Below are 21,835 nucleotides of genomic sequence, written 5' to 3' on the forward strand. Positions count from 1 at the left end.
GCTTTCTGCTGTTGTCTTGTTTTTCTCAACATTTCTCTAGTTTGGTTCGTGTCTCCTAAGTCTAAGGACCAGTAATAGGTTGGGGTGTTATGTCCTTGTAACACACGAACATCCTCCTCTATTATGGCCTTCATTCCATTTGGGGTTGGCACCACGCCTATTCCTAATGCTTGCATTACATCTCTCCCTACCAGATTTACGGGGCAGGCTGGGCTTATGAGTACTTGTGCTTCGCACTCTTTTCTGGTCTCTACATCTGTTATCAGCAGGGGGTTGGTAAGTTTATGGCTATCTGTTTGGCCTCCTGCTGTTTTGATATTCACTGTAGCCGTTGAGAAGGTAGTTTTAGGAGGTGCTGTTGTCAGCACCGTCCTGCAGGCTCCAGTGTCGCACAAACACTCATAAGTTTCCCCGTTTATAGACAATTGTCTGCTTGGTAATTCACACCATTGTTTTGACACTAACAGTTGTTGCACTGCTAGCAGGTCTACTTCCTCTTCTCCCTCTATTCGCACTGTTTCAACTTTACAGCGCCTTAGGGTCACGGGGGAACATTCCTCTGTTTCAGTGTTTGAAATAGAGTCCCCCGTGACTGGGAGTCACTGGGGTGGCTCACCGGAGGTGGACCTTCTATCGGGATTGGTTGTGGGGTCCCTATTTTGCTTTAGTCTGCAATCCCTTGCCATGTGTCCTATCTTCCCACAATTCCAGCAGTCTATTACTCCTGGTTAGCCTCTTCCCAATCCCCCTCTACCTCTTCCTCTGTTTCTACCCCTGAAACCTCCTCTACCCCTTCCTTGGCTCTGCGTATAGGCCACTAATTGATCGCTTTGACCTAAAAAAGCAGTTTCTGGTTTTGTCTTCTGGGCTTTTTGAGCGTGTTGTGCATATTCTATTGCTTGTTGCACAGTTCCTGTATTCTGGTGCACCCAGTGTTTATCAATGTATCGCTTCAATTCTGGTCGCAACCCAGTTAGGAAGGCTCTTTTTAATTGTTGCTGATATACCCCGTTCTCATCCTCCGCATGAGGAATTCCTGAGTTCGTCCTGAACATAGGCCGTAATCTGTCCAGGAAGTCCTCTGGCTCCTCTCCTTCTTTCTGTTTACACTGCGCTATTTTCCCATAGTCAGCTCGTCTTGTGAATGTGGCCTCTAACCTTACTCTCAACTGGTTTAGAGCCTGCTGTAAATCTAGGGAGTCATGTGCTAGGGGCTGGTTTCTCACTCCGTGACCCGTAAAGTCACCAGCTACCCGTCCCCATTTGTGACTTAGGACCTGTCTAAAACAGCGGAATAATTCTCTCCCATTAAGGTGAAAGCTAGCCTGTAGTTCCGTCATAGCTGTCCAGAACTCAGGCACACCGTCCTCTACGGCAGGGATGCCTTTCAGGGCGGCTGCCCTATCCTCTGCTGTCCATGGGCGGTAAACTAATATGGTGGCTGGTGGGGCTAAGCCATCTTCACCCGGGGCTATTCTTGGATTAGCCACTTCCACCATCGGGGCGAGAAGCTCATCTTCCTCATCTGCTTCTATTGCATGCCACTGAACTCTCTGACTTTCAGGGTTTATGCGTTTTTTCAGTTGTGGATCTGTCGCCCTGGTTCCATGTAACCTTGGTCTCTCTCCCTCCGCTCCCTGAGCCGCTTGCAAAGGTGCAGGCTCGTTTTGATTATGATAGGGTGGTGGCTGTGGCCCTAGTGGCGCAGCCGCGGGCACATGCGGGGGAGCAGTGGGCGATGTCTCCTCATCTATTTTAACCAATGCTGCTTGTAACTTCTCTTTTTTATTTTTCTGTTTCTCCTTCCTCGCTTTATCTCGGAGTTTGCTTTGCTCTAACCACGCTTCAGACAGCATGTATTCTCTCTTTTTCTGTATTTTATCTTTCTCTGAACGGCAACAGGCCAATATATCTAATTTTAACTCGGTCTGCAGTTTTAAAATGTCCCCTGTATTCAGATTTCCAGGAAATTTATATCTTTTCTGCCATTTCCGATTACTCACAACTCCTGCTCCTACTTTGTATGCTTCCATAAATTTCTCATCTCCCGCCAATTCTACTTTGCTCTGACTCTGTCCCATTTTTCTACAAAAAACAACAACCCCTAGGTGCAAGTCCCTGGCATGAGACCTCAGGAGGACACTGACACGGCCTTCTACTGTCTCCAATGGAGACGGCGGTATCAGTTTTCAGGGATGAAACCCGTCCTTTCTCCCTTGGTCACCAGTATGTTGTTGCACCCAGGCCAGACGTGCAGACCTTCTACTAGTCTCTTAATACACGTCTGTTCTCATTCACACTGCAGCGTCGTGCTTCTCACCTGATCCTTTCGCGAAGTGCTTCTAGTTCTTGTCCGGAGGCCCATCAGACGTCGCCCCAGCCGCCGGGAACGGTCCTAACCACCGGCCTGTAGACGAATTCACGTCACAGGTCTTTCACACACTCTCTAGAGTGAGACTGTCGACAGTTTTCGGTGTTGTTCGTCGGCGGACTGGTCGGCGTCTTCTGGTTTCCTCTCGGATCCGGCTCGAAGGACCAAGTTTTATGTTGGGAGGGGAGGAAAGCGCCGTAGCTTTGACCCCCTCTCACCCTCACCTATGTGGAGGAAGCGCTGTCGCTTGCCACTCCACACATGCACTTCTGGGACTCAGGACTTAAAGAGACAGCACACTTCTTATCTTTTACTTGCGCAAGGGTGCCCACTCACTTAGATGCAACAGACAGTATCTGCGCCTCAGTTCAGTGTCACACCGGGCAGTCCCTTGGCTTCTTTATTTATACTTGGCGGGAGGGGCTTACATGGGGCGTAGTTTAAACTGTTAATACTGCTAGTACCTTTACAGACAAAGGTTTATCAGGAAACGCTACACAACCCAGGGTAGGCCTCCTTGGCCATGTTGACAAGCCTATTCCCCACCCAGAGTTATAGTTCCTGTTCTCTCATCCCTCGGCGTCTAGGGACCACTTTGTTCTGCCCTGTCACTAGACGCAGGGGCTGATACATATATATTACATAATGCTAACGCACATACTTAATATGATAAAAGTAATACATTTTCCACTCTAACAGTGTTACTATTTAAATACCTTTATTAACTTTCCCTGTTTCATAACACACAAGGGTTAAAATAATTTGATTTTGACAGTAATAAATGAACTGCAAAATGAATCACTTGCTACATGATTATTAAGTGTATGGCTCTATGTGTTTGTGTGGGTGTGTATGATGTATGCAGTCATGGTGGGTGTCTCCCAGTTGCATGCAGCCATGGTGGGTGTCTCCCAGTTGCATGCAGCCATGGTGGGTGTCTCCCAGCTCTGCATGCAGCCATGGTGGGTGTCTCCCAGCTCTGCATGCAGCCGTGGTGGGTGTCTCCCAGCGCTGCATGCACAGTTAAACACTACACCAGGATAAGCACAGCCTCATACAGTGTGCATACTTGCTTAACAGATACACTATTATAAGGTGACTTCAACAGGCTCCATTTTTGCATTTTCCTTTATCTACCAGTACTGGTCAGTAAGGCAGTTCAGATTAGATACCTCAGTCTATGGTGTCACTCTAGTGATCTCCACTGGTCCCCAAGACTAGTTCTTTAAATCTCTTTACCATGTCTGCTGCCAATGATTATTACTCAGTAAGCCAGCACTTCAGATGGGTGAGCAATCTGCCATGCAATTATAAAGGACAAATACAAACTCTGGATAATTGATTAATTATTAAAATTATTTGTATATATTATTTTGCAGTGTAAATCCATCCTTCCCTGTGGTATGTCTATTTCTTCATTTGTGTTTCATCAGCATCACTTGCACATCAGCGACCGCCTGCTCATTTTCCTGGCATTGCAGCAGCCCTTTCATTTCATGGAAGGCACAGTGAACGACTCGCACTATGTTGCTCCTGGTCGGTTGCACTGTGATGTTGGTCATGTGACTGGGGTTGTGACAGTGGTGCATGAACACCAGGATGACAGGTTTGTCTTCTGTGGAAATGAGAAACCAAACAGGTTAGCATGTGACCTGATTGATCCTGTTACTGCCCACTGCGATTTGTCACACATCCTAAATTAGGCGAGGAAAAAAAATGGGGAGAAATGCTCAGTCGTTGATGGTGTGGAGAAAGAAGAGAATGCAAAGAAATGATGATGATTCAGGTTAAATCAGAGATCAGGGTTTTTGGGCTGATCATCAATTGGCGATGAATGGAATCAGAATTGGCTGAAACTGATCACTGATCACCAAAAATATAAGATAACACAATTCAATCTTGCTTTAAGAATGAATCTCAAAATCAGTTATAGTAAATGTTTTCCATATTTAACAAAAAGACAGTAGCCACTTATCACCACAAAAAAGGGTCAAAATTTGGCTATTGGTGACAGGGCCTATTCTTTTTCAGAGAAACAAAGAATAAAAAAATGGAAGCATCTCTGCATTTTTTGGAGAAAGTCTATTCCTGTTCTCATCCAGAATATTCACAGCTGTACTGAACATCCACTCACTTTCCACACTCGTACACTGAGCACAAAGATAAAATTGATAGAGGCCAGTCCAAAGTATTCAGGCATCAATTTTGGGGTCAATCTCTGCATCTCTGCAGTGCCACCAACAGGCCAAATGTTAAGGTACATTTCTGATGATGACTTTTGAACTGTTTGTCCTTGGGTTATGATCTTTTTTCCCCTTTATCCTTGGGTCATCTCAATTTGAATGCACCGTGGTGTTAAAGTCTGGTATGTTGGATTTTCCCTCATATCGAATTTTTCAAAAGACCTACCTTTAGTTCAAGGGTGTTGGTCATATCGATACAAAATTTGGTTGGTATCATCCACAGATGGTTTTACATTTTGTCCAATCATCAACAAATTTAGCACAGATGATTTTTGGACCAAGCCTCACAAAAGTTATCAGCTTAGTATTTGACTTTTGAAACTGTTCATCCGTCACCGCCAAACGAAATTGGCAGCAAAGCCACCATTAAGAAAGTGAGGGCATCTCTCAGCAATGCTTTGATGTCTTGACACCAAACTGTGGACTCAAGACCACAGCCTGAGAATGTGCAAAATGTTTGTGTCATTTGACCACTGGGGGCGCTGCAATAAGCAAAAATATGTAATATCTTTTGATGTGTTGACCTTATAAAAGTGGATATTATGTCTGGTGATATCTTAATTGATCACGTAGACCAAATTTATGTGCCCGCCATTTTGGATTTAATCAAAAACCTTAAAAAGTCTAAGTTTGACTCGAACATAACATTGGGTCTTATTATTTAAAAAAAAAAAAGTTTTCACTTGTTAAATTTTCTTAACTTACCAAATTAGCCTGGAAGTCAAAACAAAATTATCTATGAGAAACCAAAAATCTCTAAATGTGGCAGCCTTGAGAGACTATTAAGCTAATTGGAGAAATTTGGCAGATGTGGATGAATTGTTGATCTGAGTTAACTTTCACAGGACAACTTGTAAAAGGACAGCTTCTGTTAAATAAATCACAACATCCTCTGTGAAGAGAGGAACCACATAATATCTGTGTGTTATGACTATTTTGGATTTCAGGGCAAAGATGATGTGTAACAGTGACTGAATCCTGTCTCACCTGTAACTCTGGCCATTGCTGCATCCATGTCTGTCCCAATCTGAGAAACAACAGGACAGAAGACCAGGATGATGTTGCTGCTCTCTGTACTGTGTTGCTCTATCTGCAGCTTCAGCTTTTGTATGAAGGTTTCATGGGCCTGGAAAGTTTCTCCAGCAACCAGCATGTGGACTTTAACTGGGGAAGAGAGATGGAATTTAAAAATGAGTTATAATTGTTGTGAACAGGAAGCCTAAATGAAAACTGTATGAGATTTCTTCTGTGTGCCATCTATGTCGTAGAATGTTAACCATCTCAGATTATCACAATTTTAACATTATGGCTCAATCTACAATTTAGATGGATGGAGACAGGAAAATTATACTATTGTTGGGTTTTGATAGAAAGTGAATAATTTCAGAGAGTATATGTTAAACCTTAGAAGCACTGAACAGCTCACCCAAAGAGGAGTTATTCACCCTATTAGGGTTTGGGTTCAAGCGTGAGATAGAAGACTTTACAGAATCTGTAAAATATTTGACATCTTGAGTCAGTCATAGTGTACAGGATTTGACTGACGGTTAATCATTATGGACAGTAGATTTCAAAGTTGAGAAGTACTGAAAAGCTGACCTGAAGAGATATTCCAGTTTGACTTTGAGAAGAATCGTCCAGTCTTAGACAAAAATGAAGTTCCTGTAAAATATTCACCATCTTGAATAAGTTGCAGTAAGGGTAACAATTAGTTTACACAATCACACTGGAAGCAATGGAGAATAAGGTGGTCACACTAGCATGTTTTGCGAGTAAATGTATTCACCTTATTTTCCATGGCAAGAAGGGAGGGGCCATCTTTGTTTACACTGTGTTGTAACTTCCAATATGAAAACTGGGGCTTGTATCACGAACCTGGATTCCTTTCTTAGCCAGACAACTTTGAGGATAAATAGCGCTAACTTTGGCTTTTCAATATCACAACGTTGGTTCTCTTCTTAGCAAGACAAATCACCACGCTGACTCATGCTAACATGCCAAACCTGCTCCAGAGCAGGTTATGTTTTAAGAACACAGATCTCAAACAGTGCTTGAACCAGGGCTCTTAAATTTCATCAAAAGTTTAGAGTGAGATTACATCTGTTAGGGGTGGAGCGTGTGTCTCACAGTCAATGCATGAGACTTGAGAGCCCTACCTATTGCATTCATCGGATCTTGCTCTTCCAGTTCCACCTTGTCTGCACTCTATGTGTGCGTGCATCTATGTAATAATGTGTTTGCAGCGAGATCACATGTAACTTGTTTTGGAATTTAACCGGAAACAACAAATGTTATTTTCTGATTGGCTAATAGGTAGCTATTAACTCTGTATAACTCTGAACAGCTATGAACTATGTGGAAATCTCCATTCCATATGCCTGCGCCTCATCCTAAAATTCTATATAACAGGACACCTTAGTGGGGAACCAATCAAAGAGAAGTTGGTACATTAGCTCTTGTGACAAATAGGCTTCCCCAAACTCTCAAAATTCTGTTACTGTGGTAAAGTTTTACTGTACTGTATATAAGCCATCTCATATCCCGATAACAATATATATCATGACTGCACCTCATATTTATGGATTTTTTTTCTACAGATCAGCTGCAGTAGGAATTTAGATAAAATTCTGCAAATAAAAGGACCAATGTCACAAATGTAACATGATCCACAAATAGACGAGAAATGATACATAAATGTGCACCTCTCCTGGAGCCGACACCTTATCATGGTGGAGGGGTTTACGTGTTCCAATGATCCCAGGAGCTAAGTTGCCCGGGGCTTTATGCCCCTGGTAGGGTCACCCAAAGCAAACAGGTCCTGGGTGAGGAACCAGACGAAGTGCAGCTCACAAGACCCCTTATGATGAGTTATAACATGGATCCACGATTTCCCTTGTCCGGACGCAGGTCACCGGGGCCCCCCCCTGGAGCCAGGCCTGGGGGTGGGGCTCGATGGGGAGCACCTGGTGGCCAGGCCTGCACCCATGGGGCCTGGTCGGGCACAGCCCGAACAAGGCACGTGGGCCCCCCCTCCAATGGGCTCACCACCTGTAGGAGGGGCCATAGGGGTCGGGTGCAGTGTGAGTTGGGCAGTGGCCGAAGGCGGGGACCTTGGCAATCCGATCCTCGGCTGCAGAAACTAGCTTTAGGGACATGGAATGTCACCTCTCTGGTGGGGAAGGAGCCTGAGCTGGTGCACGAGGCTGTGAAGTTCCGACTAGATGTAGTCGGGCTCACCTCGACGCATGGCCTGGGCTCTGGAACCAGTCTCCTCGAAGGGGGTTGGACCCTCTTCCACTCTGGAGTTGCTCACGGGGAGAGGCGCCGAGCTGGGGTGGGCATACTTATTGCCCCCTGGCTGGGCGCCTGTACATTGGGGTTTACCGCGGTGGACGAGAGGGTAGCCTCCCTTCGACTTCGGGTAGGGGGACGGGTCCTGACTGTTGTTTGCGCTTATGCGCCAAACGGCAGTTCAGAATACCCACCCTTTTTGGAGTCCTTGGAAGGGGTGTTGGAGAGCGCTCCTCCCGGGGACTCTCTTGTTCTGCTGGGGGACTTCAATGCTCACGTGGGCTATGACAGTGAGACCTGGAGGGGCGTGATTGGGAGGAACAGCCCCCCCGATCTGAACCCGAGTAGTGTTTTATTATTGGACTTCTGTGCCCGTCACGGATTGTCCATAATGAACACCATGTTCAAGCATAAGGGTGTCCATATGTGCACTTGGCACCAGGACACCCTAGGCCGCAGTTCGATGATTGACTTTGTGGTCGTGTCATCGGACTTGCGGCCGCATGTATTGGACACTCGGGTGAGGAGAGGGGCGGAGCTGTCAACCGATCACCACCTGGTGATGGGTTGGCTCCGCTGGTGGGGGAGGAAGCCGGTCAGACCTGGTAGACCCAAGCGTATAGTGCGGGTCTGCTGGGAACGTCTGGCGGAATCCCCTGTCAGGGGGAGTTTCAACTCCTACCTCCGGCAGAACTTCGCCCATGTCTCGGGGGAGGCAGGGGACATCGAGTCCGAATGGACCATGTTCCACGCCTCCATTGTTGAGGCGGCTGACCAGAGCTGTGGCCATAAGGTGATCGGTGCTTGTCGTGGCGGCAATCCCCAAACCCGGCAGTGAGGGATGCCATCAAGCTGAAGAAGGAGTCCTATTGGGCCTTTTTAGCCTGTGGGACTCCGGAAGCAGCTGATGAGTACCGGCGGGCCACGCGGAACGTGGCTTCGGCGGTCGCTGAGGCAAAAACTCGGGTATGGGAGGAGTTTGGCGAGGCCATGGAGAACGACTTCTGGACGGCTTCGAGGAGATTCTGGTCCACCATCCGGCATCTCAGGGCGGGAAAGCGGTGCAGCATCAACACTGTTTACGGTGGGGATGGTGCACTGCTGACCTCAGCTCGGGATGTTGTGGGTCGGTGGAAGGAATACTTCGAAGACCTCCTCAATCCCACCGACACGCCTTCCAATGAGGAAGCAGAGTCTGGGGACTTGGGGATGGACTCGCCTATCTCTGGGGCAGAGGTCGCTGAGGTGGTTAAAAAGCTCCTCGGTGGCCGGGCCCCGGGGGTGGATGAGATCCGCCTGGAGTTCCTTAAGGCTCTGGATGTTGCAGGGCTGCCTTGGTTGACACGCATCTGCGGCATCGCGTGGACATCGGGGGTGGTGCCTCTGGATTGGCAGACCGGGGTGGTGGTCCCCCTCTTCAAGAAGGGGGACCGGAGGGTGTGTTCCAACTATAGGGGGATCACACTCCTCAGCCTCCCTGGTAAGGTCTATTCGGGGGTGCTGGAGAGGAGGGTCCGTCGGATAGTCGAACCTCGGATTCAGGAGGAGCAGTGTGGTTTTCGCCCTGGCCGTGGAACAGTGGACCAGCTCTATACTCTCGGCAGGATCCTTGAGGGTGCGTGGGAGTTTGCCCTACCAGTCTACATGTGCTTTGTGGACTTGGAGAAGGCATTTGACCGCGTCCCTCGGGGAGTCCTGTGGGGAGTGCTCCGGGAGTCTGGGGTGCCGGGCTCCCTTATAAGGGCTGTTCAGTCCCTGTACAACCGGTGTCAGAGCTTGGTCCGCATTGCCGGCAGTAAGTCAGACTCGTTCCCGGTGAGGGTTGGACTCCACCAGGGCTGTCCTTTATCACCAATTCTGTTCATAACTTTTATGGACAGAATTTCTAGGCGCAGCCAGGGCGTTGAGGGTGTCTGGTTTGGTAACCTCAGGATTAGGTCTCTGCTTTTTGCAGATGATGTGGTTCTGTTGGCCTCATCAGACCGTGACCTTCGGCTCTCACTGGAGCAGTTCGCAGCCGAGTGTGAAGCGGCTGGAATGAAAATCAGCACCTCCAAATCCGAGACCATGGTCCTTAGCCGGAAAAGGGTGGAGTGCTCTCTCCGGGTCAGGGAGGAAGTGGAAGAGTTTAAGTATCTTGGGGTCTTGTTCACGAGTGAGGGAAGGATGGAACGGGAGATCGACAGGCGGATCGGTGTGGCGTCAGCAGTGATGCGGGCGCTACATCGGTCTGTCGTGGTAAAGAAGGAGCTGAGCCAAAAGGCAAAGCTCTCGATTTACCAGTCGATCTACGTTCCTACCCTCACCTATGGTCACGAGCTGTGGGTAGTGACCGAAACAACGAGATCGCGAGTGCAAGCGGCCGAAATGAGTTTTCTACGCAGGGTGGCTGGGCTCTCCCTTAGAGATAGGGTGAGGAGCTCGGTCATTCGGGAGGGACTCAGAGTAGAGCCGCTGCTCCTCCGCATTCAGAGGAGCCAGATGAGGTGGCTCGGGCATCTGCTTAGGATGCCTCCTGGACACCTCCCTGGTGAGGTGTTCCGGGCATGTCCCACTGGGAGGAGGCCCCAGGGAAGACCCAGGACATGCTGGAGGGACTATGTCTCTCGGTTGGCCTGGGAACGCCTCGGGATTCCCCCAGAGGAGCTGGGGAGAGGGAGAGGGAAGTCTGGGTTTCCCTGCTGAGACTGCTGCCACCACGACCCGACCTCGGATAAGCGGAAGTTAATGGATGGATGGATGGATGAAATGTGCAAAACCCTTTTCAGGTATACAAATCACTATTTTTGTGGATATGATTTTATACAACATAAATTTAAAAATACATATTTGAGGATAGTGATATATTTGTGATTTTTTTTCTACAGATCAGCTGCGGTATATGGAATCCCTAAGAGGTCTGAGTGAGAAAATATTTCATTGAAATCGTTTTGAGTTCTCTCGCAATACTTTTCTGTAGTTAATTATAACTGTACTGTCCGTTTAACCTTGCAATACTGTTCTGTACTAAAAATAAACTGTTCCCTTTCATTGATTAATTGATTATGAGTTACACCTGTCCCTTGTTCTCCCCGGTTTTCTGTTTGTATTTAAGTTCCTGCCTCAGTGGTCATTGTGTTAGAATGTTAGATGCTTTGCTTTGGTGTGCTGTGTGGATTTATATATATAATATATATACAGTGGTGTCATCAAAAACCGTTACCTATTAGTCAAAGATAACACAAGTAAACACAAAATGCAGTTCTTAAATGAAGGTTTTTATTATTCAAGGAGAAAAAATATCCAAACCTACATGGCCCTGTGTGAAAAAGTAATTAATTAAGTATTAATTAAGTAATTAATGTTAAGAAATAACTTAACTGTGGTTTATCACACCTGAGTTCAATTTCTGTAGCCACCCCCAGGCCTGATTACTGCCACACCTGTTTCAATCAAGAAATCACTTAAATAGGACACAGAGAAGTAGACCAAAAGCACCTCAAAAGCTAGACATCATGCCAAGATCCAAAGAAATTCAGGAACAAATGAGAACAAAAGTAATTGAGATCTATCGGTCTGGAAAAGGTTATAAAGCCATTTCTAAAGCTTTGGGACTCCAGCGAACCACAGTGAGAGCCATCATCCACAAATGGCAAAAACATGGAACAGTGGTGAACCTTCCCAGGAGTGGCCGGCCGACCAAAATTACCCCAAGAGCGCAGAGACAACTCATCCGAGAGGTCACAAAAGACCCCAGGACAACATCTAAAGAACTGCAGGCCTCACTTGCCTCAATTAAGGTCAGTGTTCACGACTCCACCATAAGAAAGAGACTGGGCAAAAATTGCCTGCATGGCAGATTTCCAAGACTCAAACCACTGTTAAGCAAAAAGATCATTAAGGCTCGTCGCAATTTTGCTAAAAAACATCTCAATGATTGCCAAGACTTTTGGGAAAATACCTTGTGGACTGATGAGACAAAAGTTGAACTTTTTGGAAGGCACGTGTCCCGTTGCATCTGGCGTAAAAGTAACACAGCATTTCAGAAAAAGAACATCATACCAACAGTAAAATATGGTGGTGGTAGTGTGATGGTCTGGGGTTGTTTTGCTGCTTCAGGACCTGGAAGGCTTGCTGTGATAGATGGAACCATGAATTCTACTGTCTACCAAAAAATCCTGAAGGAGAATGTTCAGCCATCTGTTCGTCAACTCAAGCTGAAGCGATCTTGGGTGCTGCAGCAGGACAATGACCCAAAACACACCAGCAAATCCACCTCTGAATGGCTGAAGAAAAACAAAATGAAGACTAGGAGTGGCCTAGTCAAAGTCCTGACCTGAATCCTATTGAGATGCTGTGGCATGACCTTAAAAAGGCGGTTCATGCTAGAAAACCCTCAAATAAAGCTGAATTACAACAATTCTGCAAAGATGAGTGGGCCAAAATTCCTCCAGAGCGCTGTAGAAGACTCGTTGCAAGTTATCGCAAACGCTTGATTGCAGTTATTGCTGCTAAGGGTGGCCCAACCAGTTATTAGGTTACTTTTTCACACAGGGCCATGTAGGTTTGGATATTTTTTCTCCCTGAATAATAAAAACCTTCATTTAAGAACTGCATTCTGTGTTTACTTGTGTTATCTTTGACTAATAGGTAATCATGATCAGAAACATTTTGTGTGACACACATGCAAAAGAATAAGAAATCAGGAAGGGGGCAAATAGTTTTTCACACCACTGTATATAAATATATTTTTTTTTCTCTTCCCCCCTTCTTTCCTAATTCTGCACCATGTGTTGCACTTTTGTCTACTTTCTGCATGGTTCGGTTTTTTTGCTGTTTGCATGTATTCTACTTCTCAGTTCTTCCTACAGTATTTTACCAAAATAATTCTCTGTTCCACCGCTTTGAAATACGTAGCCCTGTTATGATCCATGCTTATCTGATCAGCTGATTGTTGCACACAGCACGGGTTTAAGCACATATGCTAAGGAAGTAACCTTGGCTGCTTCAAGAAATCCTGGCTTAACATAAATTAGTGATAGTCGGCGTTGTGATAACAAATTTCTCAGATTGCATTTGTTTGGTTTTGTTAAGCAGAAACTTCTTACCCTGAGTTTCGTGACCCAGGCCATGAAGTTCAAACACAAAGGTGAGAGAAACAAACTCTTGAAAGGGTGCATGGTGAAATAAGGTGAATACAGGGGATAATGACACCGTTACCTGGAATGTCGATCTCTGTACACATTGTGCTCATAGCCACCTGTGCACTGGCTGGAGAGGCCAGTGTCTTCATTTATGTACAGTTCACTCAGGCCCCAAGTCACCCTTTACCTCCATAAGGGCCAGTGGAATGTCCCATTGCTGGTACAATCGTCCTCTGATCAGATTCCCTCTCCTCTGTCATTGGCTTGGTACCCGTCCTTGGTACCTCATTGGTCATGATTGGCCTGTTGGCATTCTGAGCTGCCATTGGCTGCTGCTCAATCTCTGACTGGGTGAGAGGGACCTCAGCTTGAACATCAACATTCCTGCAGAGTCTGCAAAAATGTGCATTGAAATACATTATGTACCAGTATTTTATTACATACACATCTCCTGACATTCTTTTTGATCTTTAAAATTTACAGCTAGCTAGATCAACATATAGGGGCATGCAGTGGTGCTGACAAAGACTGTGGGTCCAATGACAAGATATCATACTGATCTAATTATGTTCCAGAATTTTTATGACACCTGTTGCCCAGGGGCCCTTGTAATCATTATAACCCCCCCCCCCTTTATGGCACCCTTGGGGGCATGTTATACACAGTATACAAATAAACATATAGATACATACTGTATATAAGTGTATATATTATGTATATAAATGCCAAAATAATGTTACCTCCATTCAGTTTTTCTATTTAATGTTTCAGTCACATACACAACAGTGTCCTTGTTAGATTTTCTCCAGAAAAATACTGCTGACATGTGAAATTTGTAATTTGCTACTTTTCTAATAGTGTTTTTATATCTCACATATCTTTAATTTCTGCTTTTTATATCTTTCATATGTGGTGGGAGTTTCTGCAGACACAGTTCAACTCGACAGCAGAATAATCACAGGGTTTGCTTGATTAAACTGATCAATATCCTGGATGTGTGCACAGTATTTGTGTTAATAGTCGCTTCCCCTGCAGAGGATGTGTTTCTTCACTTGTACCTCAGTAGTGCTGATCTCACTGCTTTGACTGCCTGCTTATTTTCCTGGCATTCCAGCAGCCCTGTATATTCATGGTAGGCGCAGTGGACGACTTGCACTATGTTGCTCCTGGATGGTTGCACTGTGATGTCGGTCATGTGACTGGGGCTGTGACAGTGGTGCATGAACACCAGAATGACAGGTTTGTCTTCTGTGGAAGAGAGAAACCAAACAGGTTACTGTGGGCACTGATAGATGCTGCTGCTTCCCCTCATGGGTTTTACATCTTAAATAAGGTGAAAAGCTGTGAGGTTTGCTTCCTAGGATTGGCTCTTGGCTCAGTATTAACCTGTAGTGCACAAATTGTTATGGAAGGATGGATGGAAAAGTTATAAACGCCAAGGTCCTTTGAAGTAAGGAAATGTATTACACATATTTATTACACAGTCCAGGCTGACCTGTGTGTTTGTTATACACTTGGTAAGAAACAAATAATGATATAAATACTGCATGTGCAGTGTTGCAGAAATACTTTGCATTGCAAAACAGTGACAAATTTTACTGGGTGAATCACAACCACAGTAAAACAAAAGATAGCTGCCTGGACCCAGAACCAGATGAGTGGAAGAGATGGATGGATGGACGGATGAATGGATCCATTCATCCATCTATCCAATTTCTTTACCCACTTGTCCTGTGCAGGGTCGTGGTGGTTGGCAGCCTATCCTGGAAACTACAGGTGCAAGGCTGGGAATAACCCAGGATGGGGCAACAACCCATCACAGGGCACGTATACACACACCATTCACACACCTATGGACAATTTGGCAGCTCCAATTTACCTTAACATGCATTTGGACTGTGGGGGGAAACCAGAGAACCTGGAGGGAACCCTTCGATGACACGGGGAGAACATGCAAACTCCACATGCAACATGCAAACTCTACATTTACAGCTGGAGCGCATCGAACCAAGAGGCGAAGGGCAACAGTGTGACCCACTGCGTCACTGTACCGCCCCATCGATTCATTCTGTTACAGTAGGTAATATTTTGTGAAAATCTTATTTAAAAAGTAATAATTTTTACTGATTAATTGTATCTACCAGATTATCTGTCAACCAAAACAAAATAATCTGTGATAAACCAAAAATTGTAAATGTGTATGTTTTGCTATACTTGTGAGGACCAAAAGAAAGTATAGCCAATGCTGAAAAACGTGACTAGTGAGGTAATTTTTTTCAGTTTTCACTAAGATCTGTGAATGCAATCAAAAAGTAAAAATGCTAAAAGTCTTGTATTTTGTTTGGTTACTTATGGTTAAGGTTAGGGCTGGGTAGGGGTAAAGGTTGTCATTGTTGGATTAGGGTTTTTTCCATAGAAATGAATGGAGAGTCCCCACAAAAATAGGAATACAAACGTGTGTGTATGTGAGTGTGTGTGTGTCTGTGTGCACGTGCGCCCTGAGATGGGTTGGCACCCCCTCCATGGTTATTCCCTGCCTTGTGCCCGCAGCTTCCACGATAGGCTCCAGACCCCCGCAACCAGCATTAGATGTGCAGGTATAGAAAATGGTTGGACAGAAGGAAACAAAAAAATTTGTCAGACTTGGACAGCCTTGGCAGTGACAGGTTCATTGGAAAACGGGCTTGGCACATATAGATGGTTTGCTCATCCTACAAAGCAGGACAACTTCTCATGGGTAGCTTCTGTTAAATAAATCACAACTTCCTCTGTGAGGAGATGAACTACATAACACCTGTTTGCTGTAGCCTCTTGGATTTCAGGACAAAGGTGACATACAGCAGAGACTGAATCCTGTCTCACCTGTAACTCTGGCCATTGCTGCCTCCATGTTTGTCCCAATGCAAGAAACAACAGGACAGAAGACCAGGATGACGTTGCTGCTCTCTGCACTGCAGGGCTCTATCTGCAGCTTCAGCTTTTGTATGAAGGTTTCATGGGTCTGGAAAGTTTCTCCAGCAACCAGCATGTGGACTTTAACTATGGAAGAGAGATGGAATTTAAATATGAGTTATAATTGTTGTGAACAGGAAGCCTAAATGAAAACTGTATGAGATTTCTTCTGTGTGTCATCTATGTGGTAGAATGTTAACCATCTCAGACTATCACGATTTTAACATTATGGCTCAATCTATAATTTAGATGGAAAAGATAGGAACATTATGCTGTTGTTGAGTTTTGATAGAAAGTGAATAATTTCAGAGAGTATATCTTAAACCTTAGAAGCACTGAACAGCTCACCCAAAGAGGAGCTATTCAGCTTATTATGGTTTGGGTTCAAGCGTGAGAAAGGAAACATTAAAGTTTCTGCAAAATATTTGCCTTGAGTCAGTCATAGTGTACAGGGTTTGACTGACGGTTAATCATTATGGACAGTAGATTTCAAAGTTGAGAAGTACTGAAAAGCTGACCTGAAGAGATATTCCAGTTTGGCTTTGAGAAGAATCGTCCAGTCTTAGACAAAAATGAAGTTCCTGTAAAATATTCACCATCTTGAATAAGTTGCAGTTAAGGTAACAATTAGTTTACACAATCACACTGGAAGCAATGGAGAATAAGGTGGTCACACTAGCATGTTTTGCGAGTAAATGTATTCACCTTATTTTCCATGGCAAGAAGGGAGGGGCCATCTTTGTTTACACTGTGTTGTAACTTCCAATATGAAAACTGGGGCTTGTTTCACAAACCTGGATTCCTTTCTTAGCCAGACAACTTTGAGGATAAATAACGCTAACTTTGGCTTTTCGATATATTCCACTGTCATGACTCGTGGCACATGGACCAGGGAAACGGGCGAAGGAGATCAGGAGTGGGGTGAAATAAAAGGGTTTAATATGTGAACAAAGGGGAATAACATCCAAACACTGCATGACGCTACAATGACAGAACCAGGGAAACAAACTCTCATGTGGACTTAAATACACCGAACTAATAAAGACAACTCGAAACAGCTGTTAAACACTGGGAATCCACATGAGGTTAACGAGGGGGGCGTGGCACAGGAGGATCGGCACGAACGGGGTGTGACATCCACTGTGTATCACTCATCCACCTATGTGGTAGAACATTCTCCATCTGGACTAGTGGTGGCCACACTATGGTAGAAACTACATTTTATTTTCTCTCTCTTTTATCTTCTATCTTCTCAGTGAAATAGACTGATCACATTAACCTTCTGGCAGCAGATCAGTGGACAGAAAGAAGTGGTCTCACTATTTCCAGCAATAATGCTGAAGTGCAACAAATAGCCCTGCTGTTTCAACCCATGCCTGATAGGAAAAGTATACTATTGTAGAGTTTTGATAGAAAATGAATAATTTCAGAGAGTATATGTTAAACCTTAGAAGCACTGAACAGCTCACCCAAAGAGGAGTTATTCACCCTATTAGGGTTTGGGTTCAAGTGTGAGAATACTCCAGGGAAAGAAATCTTTAACGTTTCTGTAAAATATTGCAACAAATTTTAGTTATTAGTTAAGATCCCGTCTTTGTACACGTTGTGCTCATAGCCACCTGCCTTCTGGCTGCAGTGCCCAGTGTCTGTGTGCATGTAGAGTTCAATGAGGCCCCAAGACACCCTTTACCTTCAGTGGGGCCAGTGAAATGTCCCATTCGTGGTACAAGCACAAACCCATCAGCTTCGCTCTCCTCACCAGCTGACTTATTGCCCTCCTTGAAATGCTCACTGTCACTGGCAATATTTGGCATACTGGCATTCTGGGTAGCCATTGGTTCCTGCTCCATATCCAGCTCAGTGCAAAGGATCTGCTGGATCTTAAGAGGAAGATCTTCACACAAGAGGATGAAACCAGGGTAAGAACATGCATAATAATCTGACGGTGTTGCAGGGTTTATTTGTTTTGTGTGTGATTCTGTCCTGTGGTACACATAATTCTTACTGAAGAAACTTATGCTTCATTTCATGAATTAAATTTCAGTTGTTCCAAATATAACTGTTACTTATATGGCCACAAACCAGTTTGTTTGCAGAACTGAGATTTTTACCCCAGCTCTTTGAGTTTTTTACATTACAAAAATTAAATTCTGCATTTCCTCCATACTACAGTGTCACCTTCTACAGCTAATATGTATTATGACAATCAGTAGTTATGATCATGTTACTTGGAAAACGCATCTTGATTTACATTGTGCTCATGGACGACTGTCCACTGGCTATAGAGATCACTGTCTGTATCCATGTAGAGTTCACTCAAGCCCCAAGACGCCCTTTACCTCCAGATGAGCCTGGGATAAGTTCCATTGCTGGTTCAGTCATTTCTTGATAAGATTCACTCTCCTCACCAGCTGGCCCAGTGCCCTCCCTGTTAAGCTCGCTGTCATTGGTGATGTTTGGCATATTGACATCCTGGGTAACCATGAACTGCTGCTCCATGTCTGACTGAGTGCAAAGGACCTTGAACTGTGGGACCTCAGGAGCAAGATAATCACAGGAGAGAAAGATGCCACAGTAAGTGAGTAACTTCTCTGTGTTGAAGGTTTCATGTCAGTTTTGCCCTACTTTTATACAGCCCCCCTACAGTAGCCTTTGGGGTATCTCATTCTGCATGTCATCCTACTGTCCATGGGGGGTTCACCCCCTAGAATGAATATTCCACACTAGAATTAAAGTATTACCGTAAAACTGCCTAACCCTAACCTATATACTCTCCCCACCTCTCCAAAACATCTTTACTAATTTAAAAGCTCAGCTTTGTGTACCTTGTCTTAATGTAATAAGGTTCACCGGATCTGCACCTGTTCTTTCCTGTGCCACCACTGATTAGGACTGAGTGATACAATTAAATTCCGCCATGATAAATTTTGCCAAACAGAAATACTGCAATAAAATGAAAATATTACTGTAGTACTGCCCAAGCCTACCCTACACACTTTCCCCACCTATCAAAAAAAGGCATATTAAGCCAATGTGGTGATCTGTCCCTACCGTGTCCATCATGTTCCCTTTCGGCCTGCACATGTCGCTGGTCATCCTGTCTTCCTCCATATTCTTAGCCCTAATCTGCTCGTTAAGTGGTTCATTACTTGCCCCTCTAACTTATTCAGCCTCATCATCCATGTATATAAGTACCTACCCTTGCCTTGGTTCTCAGTCAGCCATTGTTAGTGTTATGTACATGCTTATAGTTTGTTAGTGTTATCTGTGTTTTAGACCCCAGTTAATGTTGTACATACCCCAGTGTTTCCCTAAGTGTTATTCCTAGCCTGGTATCCTTCCTGCCGTACCTGCCTTTGGTTTTGTCCCAGTGGTCCTTTTGGTTTTGTGTGTAGTTTGTGTTTCATTTCTAAATAAAGCCCTTTGGTCTATAAGCCTCCGCATGGATCATCACTCAGTCCCTGCTCTCTGACACCCAACTTTAATTACGTTCCCCTACAATAAATTTTGCAGAATTCCCCATGATGCATTTCACCGACTGGCTACTGATAAAATTTGCCAAGCAGGGGGGCTGATGATGAACAAACAATATCAACTTTATTGTGGAATATTCAAAAAATCATCTTGTGCCCCACAGTTTGAGAACCACTGTCCTGTACAATAATCCTGGGAAGTTTGAAAAAGATACTTGCAGATTTCAGAACATTGTGTTCACAAGATGGCTGCTGCTCCCTTTCTACTCTCTGCTGCCACCTAGAGCTGCTCAGGTGTAGGTATTCAGGTGAACTTAAATGTATTTTACTTTTAAAAACAAAATGAGACCAATCTTTGAACTTGATAATTAATTACACCTGTCAAAAGATCATTAAGATCTTCATTACTGTGAAAATATTGGGATTATAAGGAGATACCACTGAAAAAACATTGTCTGCACTTCAAGACATGTCTGTAGCTCTGACCTAATAGCAGTTCACTTTGATAAGAATTGCATTGTCGTCACATATTTCATCCAACAGCCATCTACTATGATGTCTTCAACAAGAGATACCCCAGGAAGAATGAGGGCAAAGCAGGAATCTCAATGAACTGGATGCCAGCCCGTTACAGGGGACTCTGACATGCATATTTTGGTTGCAAACTGTAACATATAATATAGTTCCCTTACAAAAAAGTAACTGCATTGTAAGCACTGGACTGCTATCATTTCAGCTGTACTGGATTTGGTGATGACATCTGGGAATTTCACCTATGAAACTTGCAGAAATCAGCAATTATTTTGTTGCATTTTATTTTTGCCATATCAGATAAAAACAATTTATAATGTGAACAATTTTATTTCTAGTTTTTGAACATGTATTTTAATAATAAAAGCAAGTTTCTTTCAGTTTTTGAAAAACATTGGTAAGTGGTTAATTGGTTTGATGCAGGTGACTATTAAACTATTAAGTTATTAAAGTGTTTTCTTCATTGAGCCAAAACAGATACATTTCATTCATGGTACATTTAATGTAATTATGATGCCTATTTTCACTGCTGTATCATTACAATACTATGATGAACATCACGTAAAATACCTTTGAAACAAGTACAGTATATATTACCATAATGTAGCAAATTTAAAAACGTGTTATTACCAGGGTACAGTACAAAAAACTTAACGGATTACCATTGTATTTTAACTCAAGAAACATTGTAATATGTAGTACAGGTGATATTATGGTTTATACGTAGCCAAATAACAATGGTTTTACCATAGTGGTACTACTGTAACAATGCTATGACTTTGATGATAATATCATAGTATGTTGTGTTTATCTGCGTGTTCGTAAATCCAGTCTGTTTATAATGTTACATATGCAAAGCACAAGCGGGCATTGAAAATGGACGGCTATAGTTGGACGGATGGTTATGATATGCCCGTACAAACAGACAACATATCATGTACCGCGACACTTACCAATTATGTGCGCAGTTTCTGCAGAAAAGAACTTGATGTATAAACGGGATCTGCGTAATCACCAGTTAAACCGAAAGTGAACGCAGGGTCATATGTTTTTATAAGTTCTTAAAATTGTCGTGACAAAATAAATTAGTTTTGGAACATATTCTAGATGGTTGCATGTTTTCTGTGATATTATTACCCAGTTTCAAAGGATGTCTATACAGCTAGTTTGGGAGAATGTAGATTAAGTCGTCTTTTCATACAATTTATCATATACTATTTATTGTACACTGGTATCACATGATTTATTACTGGACGGATGGTTATGTTATTACAATTTATTGGCATTTAAGTTTTTTTAACGATAGTTGATTTTTAAGGATTAAGCCAATGTGTTTTTACGGTAATTTCTTATGTCTGCACTTTCAATTTGCAACATCGTAATAATGTTTTTGAACAGGTCTAAGTCATTTATGACGGGCGCTGCTTACCGGAATGTTCACTATTATTTGCCTTTTCTCTCGACGCAATGTTTCCTTATGCTTCAAATAAGATGTTTTTCATATCGCCCATATTTCGCTGTATAACCGAAAGTGAAATTCAAACGGTAGATGAAAGGTCTTTAATGTACGCAAGTCACGTGTCAGACAAAGTAACTTTTACTCAGGCGCAGGTTAGTTCATCGCTACGTTCATTTAATATGACAGAGAAATATGATCGACAGCAGCCCACCAGGGGATCCCCCACCCAGCATACCCGAGGTAACCCGAGGATGGCCATTGGCTTTGTGTTATCTGGACGTCAGATACATTTCCAGTTCCAGAGAAATCGTACCCTAAGGAGAATAATGATTATAAGGCCTGTAGCATTGACTTCAATTGTAATAAAATGTTTTGAGAAATACATGGTATCT

At 43.9% G+C, this 21,835-nt stretch overlaps 1 protein-coding gene across 3 annotated transcripts; it reads right to left on the reverse strand.

Annotated features, from left to right (window-relative positions):
- Positions 1-3,076: 3,076 nt before the first annotated feature.
- LOC111834252 (uncharacterized) lies at positions 3,077-21,609 on the reverse strand. Of its 3 annotated transcripts, XM_072702477.1 has the most exons (7): positions 21,414-21,609; positions 19,032-19,739; positions 18,320-18,515; positions 17,671-17,874; positions 16,499-16,561; positions 15,891-16,067; positions 3,077-3,986 (listed from the first exon to the last, which is right to left on the reverse strand). In XM_072702477.1, exons 2-7 carry the CDS (start codon positions 19,089-19,091, stop codon positions 3,787-3,789), a joined length of 900 nt encoding a protein of 299 aa, XP_072558578.1. In that variant the 5' UTR covers positions 19,092-19,739; positions 21,414-21,609; the 3' UTR covers positions 3,077-3,786. The 3 variants fall into 3 exon arrangements, 2 of the variants coding, with proteins under 2 accessions (XP_072558578.1, XP_072558579.1); XM_072702478.1 differs by lacking the exon at positions 19,032-19,739; XR_011984030.1 differs by lacking the exons at positions 15,891-16,067; positions 16,499-16,561; positions 17,671-17,874; ... (1 more) ...; positions 19,032-19,739; positions 21,414-21,609 and adding exons at positions 5,602-5,778; positions 6,214-6,279 and having other exon boundaries at positions 3,865-3,986.
- Positions 21,610-21,835: the final 226 nt, after the last annotated feature.

This window comes from Paramormyrops kingsleyae, chromosome 19, assembly GCF_048594095.1.
Source record: "Paramormyrops kingsleyae isolate MSU_618 chromosome 19, PKINGS_0.4, whole genome shotgun sequence".
In the NCBI taxonomy this organism is placed as follows: Eukaryota; Metazoa; Chordata; class Actinopteri; order Osteoglossiformes; family Mormyridae; genus Paramormyrops; species Paramormyrops kingsleyae.